At 33.3% G+C, this 13,301-nt stretch overlaps 1 protein-coding gene across 1 annotated transcript in view; it reads right to left on the bottom strand.

Annotated features, from left to right (window-relative positions):
* Window positions 1-1,237: 1,237 nt before the first annotated feature.
* AHR (aryl hydrocarbon receptor) overlaps window positions 1,238-13,301 on the bottom strand; it is a 50,025-nt gene continuing 37,961 nt past the window's right edge. The window contains exons 7-11 of the mRNA XM_021718717.1: window positions 11,641-11,843; window positions 10,797-10,906; window positions 9,998-10,139; window positions 5,739-6,993; window positions 1,238-2,837 (exon numbers count right to left, since the gene is read on the bottom strand). Of these exons, the coding sequence (XP_021574392.1) occupies window positions 2,691-2,837; window positions 5,739-6,993; window positions 9,998-10,139; window positions 10,797-10,906; window positions 11,641-11,843 (1,857 nt within the window). The 3' untranslated portion in view covers window positions 1,238-2,690. The remainder of the gene's footprint in view (window positions 2,838-5,738; window positions 6,994-9,997; window positions 10,140-10,796; window positions 10,907-11,640; window positions 11,844-13,301) is intronic.

The raw sequence follows: 13,301 nt of genomic DNA on the forward strand, positions 1-13,301 counted from the left end.
AACATATTATTCATACTTGGTGATTATTTTATTACCATATATTATTGTATACAATTTTGTTCGATAATAGGGATATTATAAGTCATACCTTAAACAAAAATCTAGGCATGGCATATAGAAGCAGTAACATTTTGAAGAAAAGAGAAAAGTCATGATAGCATTTACCTATAATTCAGTAATACTGAAAAACACTAATTTGTGCATAGTGATGACTGAAAGCTTCACAGTACACTGGAATGCTGGTAAATCTTCAGGGACTGTAAGAACAAGCTTGTATAGGAAAAGACCAAATGAGACACATCCACATCCTTAGATGTGCACATCATCTAAAACTAAATCCCTTAGTAGAGCAGTACACTAGCATTCTTCCTTGGTTTGGCACTTAGCAATACAAACAAAAGTGTATTTGGTTTAATGTGATTTTATTATTCTTAGATAAATTTTAGTTACTTTATATAGATAAAAATATACAATATTGCTTTAAAAACTTTTAGTTTTATAAGTGTATAATTGATTGTCATCATATTCACAATTTAAAAAGCCTATTTTTCCACTAAACAACTCACCCAATAACTTGTGGAAGAAACTAACAAAAATGGTTTATATGAAGACTTGTAAAGAAAGATTTAAATGTAAAAACAGAATATTAATCCAGACCACTGGTATAAATCCTTAATGATACCTAATGGTGGAAACGTATTATGAAATGTTTTAGACAAAATGTTTTCAACACTTGATTCTACAGATTCAAAATTTTGACTGAAAATACATAGAACTGAATATATTTTGTCTGAAGCCACTTTTATATACATTAATTTACTAAAAAAAAGAAATGAAAAATGTTTTACTTCTACATCTCAATTTGGGATTCTGTCAGATTTCAAAGAAATATATATGCAAAATATGTATATGCCCTTCAGATGTCATATTTATTTTTATTTTTATTTTTGAGTTGGAGTCTCACTCTGTCACCCAGACTGGAGTGCAGTGGCCGCTCCTGGCCACCGCAGCCTCGACCTGCTGGGCTCCAGCAATCCTTCCGCCTCAGCCTTCCAAGTAGCTGGAACTACAGGTGCGTGCTACCTCGCCCGGCTAATTGAGATGTCATATTTAAATAAAAGAATGGAAGACAGTGATATTTACAAAAATGAATCATTTCAAGACAGTAGCGTTGGTAGGGTGATAAATTCACCTAACTGGTAATAAAGGCCATTATATCATCAAAAACAACCTAATGTTTGAAGGTAAATGAACTGTGTGGTTGTCTTTTACTTAGTACAAACTTAGAGCAGTTTGAGTCACTATATGATTTTTTAGAAAGACATACTGATAAAATATGTAAAAGTCAAACAAATTATTTAAGTGCATATATAAAGTATGGGCTATTTTAAAATGAACAATCGAAAATATTTTACAAATAATTTTGTTCGTTATATCTATACAATGCACCATTCATTTTACGCATTACAATACTTTACACCAAACATTGCTATCTTCAATCTTAACACTCCTCAAATATGAGAAAAACAAAGTTTCCACTGTTCTAAGAAGTGAAATTTATAAAGTCAACACAATATATCATAAAGGATTATAGATCTAAAAGTTTTTAAAGACAATTTATACACATTGAAAAGGGTGCTCTGCTTAATTTAATTAAAAAGCTAGAAATAAAGCTGCTTCTCTTCATTGCAACTTAATAAACATGGTTGCATTTAACAGCAGATTTTTCACACTGCAACATTCAACTATCATTGTGGAGATTTCAATAAAGGTAAACAGTGATACTTCTTTTTCTTCTGAAAACACTGCTGAAATTTAAGTGCTACTGTTTTAATATTTTTATAATAATTAAGAAATAATTTGGAAAGACATTTTACTTTCAAAAATTTTGAAAATAAGGCACATAGCAACGTTAAACTCCAGAAGCAACTATGTAATAAATAATTATCTTTTCAATCATTATTTGCCCTTTCCCTGAAAAAAGTGGGTGAGTAGTGCAGTTAAAACATGCCTGAATTCATAAAAACGATTGGATTTAGGAAATACAAATAATATTTGTGCACAGAATGTTATTACTTTTAAAAAGAAAAAGAATATTTTATATAACATATACATCCTACAGTGTTATAGGAAGAAAAAAATGTGAGGCACTTAGAGTAACAGTGAGGGAGGAAAGCACTGAGATTATCTTTGTACAAAAAGCACCAAACCATTTAGTTTAACTCTGAGATAAAAGCAGAGGCTAAAATGATAGGAAAAGAGTTTAGTTTTGTAAATTTGTATCTGGTGAACTAATAAGAATCCAGAAGTTCAAAATGCAAAGTATTTCACTCTTATTCTGACAGAAATAATTCAAATAGAGAATGTTTTCTTATTTAAAAGAGTCTTAAAGTTCCCTGAATGAGCTTTGCATATTTTGTGGTGCTCAGAAGCAAATGGAGATTATCGCCTTACTCTGTGGCTGCACACTTTCTATCATAATGACTATAGTAATATGCAATTTTGATATTATTTCTTAAATTCCTTTTCTAAAAACAAAAATTAAGATATGGTTTGGAATAACAATGTGAAGAACATGCATCAATGCCTCCATATGAACTTGCTGGCATCCAACTCTGATAGTTTTATTACTCCATAATCCTTCACGAACCAGTTTAATCCAAAAACCAGGGTCAAAATTGCGCTTGGAATTACAGGAATCCACTGGATGTCAAATCTGGAAAAGGTCTGGCTTCTGATGGATGATGAAGTGGCTGAAGGTGTGTGGCAGTCTGACTACTATTTATGCTATTTAATTCTGCTGGATATGTCTCATTTAAAACTCCTCCATTCTGAAACTGAAAACAAAACAGCAATGCAAATTATTAGGCAGATCTTTCAAATATCTTAAGCCATTAAATAACATAATAATATGTATTTTAAAAATCTAAGTCCTGCATGTTTTAAACTTCAAATTCCTTTATTGCTGCTAAGTTTTAAATTGTTCACTTTATGAAGACACACTGAGTACCTATTATGTATTAGATGCATTTCTAACCTTTTGGTTTTTCCATTAATTTGACAAGAAATTTTGAAAATGGTACATGTGAGGAATACAAATGTCTTCCCACAGACTGCCTTTGGATAAGTATGAATTGGTGAGCCAACAAGCCACAGTCATGAATTACAGTTAAATATTTGCAGTCTTAAGTAGGTTTGCTTTGACCAGACTTCATCTCAGTCAAGTACTAAGAATATTTGGGAATACTACATTGGATTGCAAACGACCTAAAAATGCCAATTCCCACAGAAATGCCAATTCTGATTTTCTACAGGTTTCTTAATATTCCTAAAATATTACAACATAGGTATGATTTTCTTAACCAATTTCTTTTTTATAACATAGTTTTAATTAATGAATACTATTGAAAGCAGTGCCCTAATTACAGAATCAAGTTGCCAAAAGCAAATGCTCCTTCTTGTCTTCTTACACTGACATTAGTCTGGTTTCTATAATTCCACTAGAAAAAAAAAAACAGATTTAAAAGAAAAACGATGAGATATTTTACATTCTTTGTTTTTTCAAGCTGTCTTTAAAATCCCATGTGTATTTCACACAAACAGCACATCTCAATTTGGACTAGCCAAGTTTCAACTGCTCAATAGTCACAGGTAACTAGTGTCTCCCTGGGGGATATGTAGGTCTACAGAATTTTTTGATTATTCACAAAGAAGCAATACAAAGTGGTGTAGGGAAAACACTGTAACGAACTCATGTGGCACTCATATTTACAAAATGTAACTTTACATAATTAACTTCTGTACAACTTGCTTTACTCAAGAGTAAAATATGCTTACATCACAGCAATGTTGTGGGATCAACTGTAATGAAATCTTATTCCATTTTAACATAACCGGATGATGTAAAGAATAAGAAAAACTTTCCATCATTTTCTATTAAAAAGCTCATATAGAATCAGACAAACCAAATATATGAAAAAGCCAGAGAAAAAAATTAAAGATAATGATTCAAAACATGTTAAAATTACTATAATACACAGTAAACAAAGCCAATGAACTTAATTTAGTCAAGATATTCTTCAAACTAGGCTTAAATATACTTTAAAGTGAACTAAATACGTTCTAATGGGAAAGCATAAATGCAAACATGATACACTCCTGGGCAGCCAGAGAGAGCAGCTATTAACATAGTAACTTTTTTTTTTTTTTTTTAAGAAATCATTTTTATATCTAGCTAACCCTGTGCTCATTGTTAGAAAGGTTCTGATGTCACATTTAAACAACAAAAATATAGTATCAAGCTTGACTCCCATGACAAAAAGCCAGCTGAGCTACCCTTTATGATGAATGCCAGAGACACAGAAACAAAGCTATTCTACCTTACAGGACAAACTGAAGATCTGGCAGATGACATAAAAGAACAGCGAGAGAATATAGGAACCTAAGACTGAATGGATTCCAGGGATAATCCAGGGCAACGGCACCCTAAGACAGCATACTTACATTTTATTTTAACCCAATTTCAAACGTACATTAAAACTTAGATACCATTTGATCCAGCGATCTCACTACTTGGTACCTACCCAATGGAACAGAAGTCGTTATACAAAAAGACACCTGCACTTTTATGTTTACTGCACCACAATTCACAATTGCAAAGACATGGGATCAACCTAAATGCCCATCAACTAATTAGTGGATAATGCAAATAGGATACACACCCCATGAAATACTATTCAGCTATAAAAAAGATGAAATGTCTTTTGCAGCAACTTGGATGGAACTAGAAACCATCATCCTAAGTGAAATAACACAGGAATGGAAATCAAATGTCACAGGCTCTCACTTATAAGTGGGAGCTAAACTAAGGAACTGCAAAAGCATATAGAATAGCATAACAGACGCTAAAGACTCAGAAAGGGGAGAGTGGATAGGGGGAAGGGATGAAAAATGGCCTGTTGGGTACAATGTGCACAGGTGGGAGTGGAGGGTACACTTAAAGTCCAGACTTCTTAGCCACTATACAATGCATCAATGTAGTCAAGAATTATTTGTATCTCCTAAAGCTACTGAAATTTAAAAAATAAAATGAAACTAAACTCTGAAGAAATTATTCTTAAAAATTCAAAAATATTTTTAAAGTTTGAGTTTTTAAAAGGTCAGATAATTTTTTTTAACCAAGAAAGATAAATCAAATTCTCTATTTATTTTTTTAGTTAGAGTCTCACTCAAAAGACTCTCATGGTCACCGCAACCTTGACCTGCTGGGCTCAGGTGATCCTTTTGCCTCAGCCTTCCAAGGAGCTGGAACCACAGGTATGTGCCACCACACCCAGCTCATTTTTTTATTTATTGTACAGACAAGGTTTCGCCAAGTTGCCCAGGCTGGTCTCAAACCCCTGGACTCAGGCAATCCTCTCGCCTCCGCCTCCCAAACAAATTCTAACTAATTTTACCTGGTTATTTAGCTCATCTTATATTAAGGACATATTCATGTTGTTTTAGCCCTGGCTTTCTTTCTCCTTCATAATCCAGGTAAATGATAAATTAGTAACATACTGGGAATAGTACAGGCTTATAAAAGTGGTCACAGATAGAATGAAAAATGTCTCCATGAATGTTACAGATAATCGATTAATATCAGCTACTGACATAAAACACTTATAACTCATATCTGCTTCTAGAAGGCAAGAAGAAACACTTACTGAAAGGATTTTTTTGTTTGGTAAAACCCTCACCTTGTTTAAAAATGCCTGTTGGCCTGGAAGTATCGGGTTGTACTGCATCTGATCCACATGGGTGTGCTGAGGCTCTGGCTGGCACTGGTACATCGACATGGCTCCGGCATAACATGTCTGAGGAGTTACTACAGTTGATGGTGGATTCAGTCCAAGCTTTTGATGTTCAGAAACTTGTAAACAAGTGACAAAATCTTCTAAGCTAGCAGTGGTAGTGGGATATGGGGATGGTTCAAAACTCCCCATAGGAAAGTCCAACTCTGTACATTTGGAATGCTGTGGTAACACAGACTGATTACAGGAAACAAAGTTCTGTGAATAAGGCATGGTATCAACCTCAGATTTGCAGGGAAATTCCTGATTGGTCCCATGGAAGTCTGAAAAGACATGATACTGCTGGAGTTCTTGCTGAGGGCAACTGAAAGGCACGGGTTGGCGAGTGTTCCAATTTGCAAACATGCCATTAACTTGCATATGCTTCATTTTCTGACATAGCTGTTGCTGTGGCTCCACTACTACTTGCTTCTGGTGATGCTGTAGCTGCTGTTGCTGTTCTAGCTGAAGGTGCTCCTGTACCATACAGCTTGAGTTCAGAGCCAAGGGCTGTTGCTGCTGGTGACCTGAACACATGAAGGTAGACTTATTTAAAGAATCTTGGATGTAGGTCAGGATTTCATCTGTTAAGTCAATGTCTCGGAAGTCAACTTCACCAGAGAAATCATTTCTAAAAAATTTTTCATTCTGCATATTTTTTATATCTTCAAAATCAATGCCTAGGTTTTTCATAATGCTGTACAAGTCACTATTTTTATTATCGTGAAAGAGCCCTGGGTAACTTCCAGAAAATGGCGGGTTCATTTCCTGAGACAGATTGATCTGCTCATGTTTCAGGATACTGTCATTTCCAACTGATGCAATACTGTCTTGCCAATTACCACACTCATTTGTAGATTCATTAAAAAAATTTTTTTCAAAAGGTACAGAACTTGAAGTACTCGAAGCAGTATAGAGATAAATAGATTCATCTTGTTGCATCATGGCAGCAAGGAGGGAATTGGGATTGAGGGCATCGTTGTTTAGCGTTGATCTGGTGGCAGAGTCTTTTCCACTAGTGCCGTTTTTAGTCCTGACTGGTAAGGGATCCATGATAGCAGGAAAAGGGTTGGTTACCTCATACAACACTGCTTCTCCAGTGGTAAACATAAAAGGCAGCTTCATGTTTCGTTTTCGTAAATGCTCTGTTCCTTCTTCATCTCTAAAATTGTATATGAGAAAGTGTGAATATATTAGGAAAATTTCTATCATAACAAACATTTTAAAATAAAATAATAATAAAAAATAGCAAACAAAATACACTTTAATTAAATTTGATAGCAGAGAACAGACTGTTTTATTTTGACCTAAATTATTCTCATGACTGGTGCCATAGAATTGTTTTTCAGACAAACATATTTAAATGATTTATATTTTTTTCCTGAAACTTAGGACAGTAGTTAATTCCATAGACAGGTTAAGTCCCTACCTGATATCCTGTAAAAAATATATTTGTGTGGGATAAAGATCTAAATATAAAAACAAACTACAAAAATTTAGAAGAGGTATATCTAAATAAAACATAAGACCCAGAAGCTATAAAGATTGGCATAATAAAATTAAAATTTGTATACTTTTACAAAACGATTCATAAATCATGCTAACACATAAAGAGAATATTTGTAATATGTATCTGCAATTTAATATATATAAAATTTCATATCCATAGTAGGTATAGTGGTCTGTTGAGTCTAAGATAGAGGCAAACAACCAAATAGAAAAACAGGCAAGCAATACAAACTGGCAATTAAAAAAAAAAAAGGTCCTAGAAAGATATAAAGAGATGCCCTGCCTCATTAGTACTAAGTAAATGAAAACAAATAACCTCTCTTAGTAACTAATTGAACCAGCACACAAAATATCAACAAATGTATAGAAATATAAACAACACAATTAACAAGCTAGATCACTGATATAGAAAGAACACTGTAATCCTAAACTACAGAACATGTGTTCTTTAAAGACCATATAGAATACTTTACCAACATTGACCATATATTAGATCATAAAATAAGTCAACATAAATTTCAAAGGACTAAAGTTTCTCTGACTACAATTAGAATCAAGCTAAAAGTCAGCTACAAAAAGATAGCTAGAAAAATTTCCAAACATCAGAAAGTACAGTAACACTATATTTCTAAATAATCCATGAATAAAAATGAAATCAAAAAGAAAATTAGCAAATATTTCCAACTGAATTAAAAAAACAAAATATATCAAAACACAAATGTTATAGTTAAAGCTGTACTTAAAGAGAAACTGATATACAGAGGGTGCCAAAAAAAATATACATTTTAAGAAAGGAAAAAATTGTAGCAAAATTATAGTACTCAATGTACACCTGCCTGTTACATGGTGATGCTAGCATTTGAGTGAATGTCATACTACACATTACTATCATAATTCACCTTTGAAAGTAATACATAGGTAACATTGTTTAAAGTGTGTATACATGTTTTGTCATTCCCAGTATATGTTTAAATATATATTAAAACAGAAAAAGTTGAAAAAATTGCCAATTATACTCAAAGAAAGTAGAAAATAATACTTGGCAGTCATAAATAAAATGGAAAACAGAAAAAAATCAATAAACCAAAGGTCGAATCCTTGTAGAGACTAATAAAATTGATGGCCTAGCAATACTGGTCAAGGAGGAAGGCATAAATTTGTAGGCATACATGCATACCCATGTTCATGGGTTGGAAGACTTGGTATAAAAAAGATGTTAATTCTCTAAACTTATAAGCAGAACCAAACACTTATCATAATACTATAAGAAAGGGATTGGCAGTAGAGGGACACTGCCAGGGGAGGGAGCACATAACATCAATAAGGGTACCCAATCTTTTTTTTTTTTTTGAGTTGGAGTCTCACTCTGTCACCCAGACTGGAGTGCAGTGGCCGCTCCCGGCCACCGCAGCCTCGACCTGCTGGGCTCTGGCGATCCTTCCTCCTCAGCTTTCCGAGTAGCCAGAATTACAGGTGCGCGCTACCACGCCCGGCTAATTTTTTGATTTATTGTAGAGATGAGGTCTCGCCAAGTTGTCCAGGTGGGTCTCGAACCCGCGGGCTCAGGCAATTCACTCACCTCAGCTTCCCAAAGCGCGGGATTACGGGCTGAGCCACAGAGCCTGGCTAAGGGTACCCAATCTTACACCAGGAGAAGTGGGCCAAAGGAAGGTCCAAATTTTACCTGTATGATGACCACTTCTATACTTAACCCTGAATTGTACCCCATATCTTTAAAATAAAATTTAAAAAAATTAAAAAAAGAATGTTAATTCTCCCTAAATGATCTACAGTTTCAATATATTCCCATTTGAAATCCCAAAAGATTTTCTGGTGGAAATTGACACATGATTTTTAAAATGTACAGAAGTCTAAAGGTAAAGAAGAGCCCAGGCAATCTTGAAGGAGAACAACAACAAAACACCTAAACAAACAAAATAAAGACACATTCAGATATCACAACGTATAATAAAGACAGAGTGAATAAGATAATGTAATGTTGGTGCAAAACAGACAACTACACTAACAGAGCTAGAACAACAGAGTTCAGAGACAGACTCACAGACAAATCCCATGATCAAAATGCAGTACAGCAGGGAAAATATGACCTTTCAATAAAGGGATATATATAAATGAGAGGGAAAAAAAAAGTAGGGAAAAAATTCCTACTTCAAGCCACATACAAAAATCAATTCTCCAGAGTGGGAGAAATCATTTGCAATATAAATAGTTGACTCGTTTCCAGAATATATAAGAAACTCTTACAAATCACTGCTGTGTTTAGAGAACATATTCTAAACAAAGCATTGTTATATTTTTCTTTTATTTTACTGATGACACTAGCTGTTTATCTGTCCTTCACATGCCCAGGACAAAAACCTAGAGTTTTCTTTGAGTATTCTCTTTCTGTAGCGTCACGCATTTAGCTACACAGTAAAGGTTGTCAATTTTATCTTATCAATGTCTCTCACCTGTGTCCTCTTCTAGTCATATTTTCTTAAACGTTTCAATTTTTTGAAAAGTTTTTCAATTTCATTTCTACACCAAATTCTCTCAGAATTATTTTTATGTTTCCATTGTAAAAGGAATTATATACAAAACTGCTATTAAAATAGAAAATGAAAATAGGAAACAGTCTAAAAAATTTTTGTGCTTACGTTAGTGGTCTCTGAGTTGCAATGATATAATCTGGTCTTCCATTTTTATAAACTAAGCGGGCATTAGACTGGACCCATGTCCACCGATTGTTTTTCGTCAGAAGTCTGAAAACTATCATGCCACTTTCTCCAGTCTTAATCACTAAAATAAAAAAAAAAATTAAATTATAAAACTCCAAATCAATATATTAAGGAAAATCCCTGAAACAAAGCCAGTCTGATATATTTCTGGATATATTTTCTTAACATAAATATTCTGATGATTTTTTAAACACAGTATATTAAAAGGCATGGAAATAGTTTTTCAGAGTTGATTTTTCCTATTTCAGACTAAATGTATTATTTAAAATGTTAAAGGGAAGATTAAGTACCAGTCAGATGATTCTAGTAACATAGAAAAGTACAGAGAGAATAAATTGGGAAAAAAGGTGATAAAAATTGTTTTCATTTTAAATAGGGAATATTTTTCTACAGCCTAATATTTTATAAATTTAAAGTTTCACTCTATATTGACATAGATTTATGAATAGATAATGATGGTCACTGAAAAATTTCTGAGCAAAATTTCATAGACCCAAAAGGTCATTTTTGTAGTAATTAAACTACAATATTTCTGTGTGGCAACTATTGAGAAGTTACTGAATAAAGAGTGTAACTCTAGTGAATCATAATGATATGCTACTAAGTAGAAGTTTATCCAAATAGTTTACTCAAATACAGTACATTATGTAATAATTTGAAACATGTACTAGTGTGAATGCTGTTGTTTCTGACATGTCCATAAGGTACTGCAACTTACTCCGGACGTGGGACTCAGCACAATACAGCATGTCACCAGCGTGAACAAACTGATATCCTGACCCTCTAGTGCACAGCTCTGCTTCAGTATATCCCAAAACAATTCTTCCTCTGTTTAAAAAAGGTAAAATAAGAATTTATCATTATTTAGCAATAAGTGAACTAACCAGGAGAAATTCATTGGTTACATGCTATTTTCTGCAATATGTTTGAGTTGACATTTAGAATTTCACATCAATAAGTAGGAAAATTAAGCAAATCTATGTAAACTGCTCTCTTTGGCTTATTGCTGCAATATTTTCTTCTCCAGAATAAAATCATGAAAATTGGTATGGCAAAGAAAAATCTAACAGAGCAGAGTACAGGTAAAATAATACCTTTAATAAAAATCTAGAATATTTACATTTCATTTTGGGAGAACAAGGCTCTCCAAATTACCTCTTTGCATTCCTACATTAGGAAGGAGAAAAGCATAATATGTTTTGATATGATATAAATGCTTAAAATCAGACTCTTTATATAAAATTTCCTTGATGTTGCTAAACTCCTAGCACCTTAAATGTAAAGCAAACCAACTGGGTCATCAGAAGAATGAACTTTACTAATATATAAAAACATCATCTTTTTGTGGCAAGTATTATAAAAAAATTACAAAGTAATAAGATTATTTATGAGCCTGATGAAATTATTTTACTTTAAAAGGCTATTCTAAAAGAATATGAAATAATAATAGTTAATCTAACACAACAATATTACAATCTACATTGTATGTTTCACAGGCTCAGAGAGACTCACTGAAACAAATTACACATGTGATGAAATAAAAATGAAAGAGTCTCACTTACTTGGCATCACAACTAGTAGGTGTAAAGTCTAGTTTGTGTTTGGTTCTAAAGATGAAGTTTTTGGTCCGGATTTCAAGGATGGATGGAAGCTGCAGTGGTGTAGCTATTGCAAACAATGCCAACTGAGGTGAAAGTATTGACTCATCTTTCCCTTTCTTTTTCTGTCCATGAAGATACTTTAATCTGCCTTGGAAATTCATTGCCTTAAAAAAGAAAAACAAAAAAAGTTCATTAAAATTAAAAGTGTAAAAGTTCCTTTAAAAAAGCCTATGCATCATGGTATATTCCATAGTTCATGACAGTCTTTCCTATGGAGACAAAATGTAATTTTATTAAAACATTAAAATGAACTCATTATGAAGTCATAAAGACTGAAGAGCTCTATTAAAGGAAAGATGAAGAATTTTAGAAAACAGGGAAAACAGACAAGTTAAATATAATCACAATCAATTTAGTTGGTTAAAACAATTTGTGAACCAGTCCAAGGGATGATTCTGACATCAATCTGACAGCACAAGGAAGAAAAGACCCCACTGCAAATGGATATTCTATCAAAGACATACAATCATACATTGCTTATTGAAGGCGACACATTCTGAGAAAGGCATCAATGAGCAATTCTTACACTGTGGGAATATCAGAGAGCGTACTTACACAGACCTAGACAGTATAGTATACCCAATACTTAAGCTATATAGTATAGCCTATGGCTCCTAAGCTACAAATCTGTACAGTATGCTATTATACTGAATACTGTAGACACTTTTAACACAATGGTAAATACCTGTGTACTATTTAAACATAGAAAAGGTACAGGATAAAAGATAAAAAGTGGTCCAGGGCACCTGTGTAGGACATTTACCATGAATAGAGCCTGCAGGACTAGAAATTGCTCTGGGTGAGTCAGTGAGTGAGGGAGTGGTGAGTGAATGTGAGGGCCTAGGGTGTGACTGTACACTACTGTAGATTTTGTAGATACTACATATATACACTTAGGCTACACTGAATTTACAAAAATAAAGTTCTTTCTTCAATAATTAATTAACCTTAGCTAACTGTATGTAGCATTTTAATTTTTAAATACTGTAAAACTTTTAGTTTTTTTCTGATAACAACTTAGCTTAAAAAACAGATACAAATATTTTCTTTATATCCTTATTCTATGTTTTCTATTCTTCATTTTTTTTTTTTTACTTTTTAAACTTTACTGTTAAAAACTAAGACTCAAACACACATATTAGCCTAGGTCTACACAGAGTCGGGATCATCAATAATACTCTCTTCCACCTCTACACTCTGTCCCACTGGAAGGTCTTTAGCAGCGATAACATTCACAGAGCTGTCATCACCTATGGTAACAATGCCTTCTCCTGAAATACCTCCCGAAGGACCTACATCAGGCTGTTGTACAGTTAACTTTATTCTCATATAATGATAAAAAATATAGTAAATATATAAACCAGGAATATAGTAATTTACTATTATCAAGTATTATGTCATTTTATGTGCTATGCTTTTATATGACTGGCAGTGCAGTACGTATGTTTACACCAGCATCACCACAAGCACGTAAGTAATGTATTACATTACATCATGACATCTATAATGTCATTAGGCAATAGGAATTTTTCAGCTCCATAATCTTATGGGACCACTGTCAC

This window comes from Carlito syrichta, unplaced genomic scaffold (assembly GCF_000164805.1).
Source record: "Carlito syrichta isolate Samal-C Ts95f unplaced genomic scaffold, Tarsius_syrichta-2.0.1 Scaffold313356, whole genome shotgun sequence".
In the NCBI taxonomy this organism is placed as follows: Eukaryota; Metazoa; Chordata; class Mammalia; order Primates; family Tarsiidae; genus Carlito; species Carlito syrichta.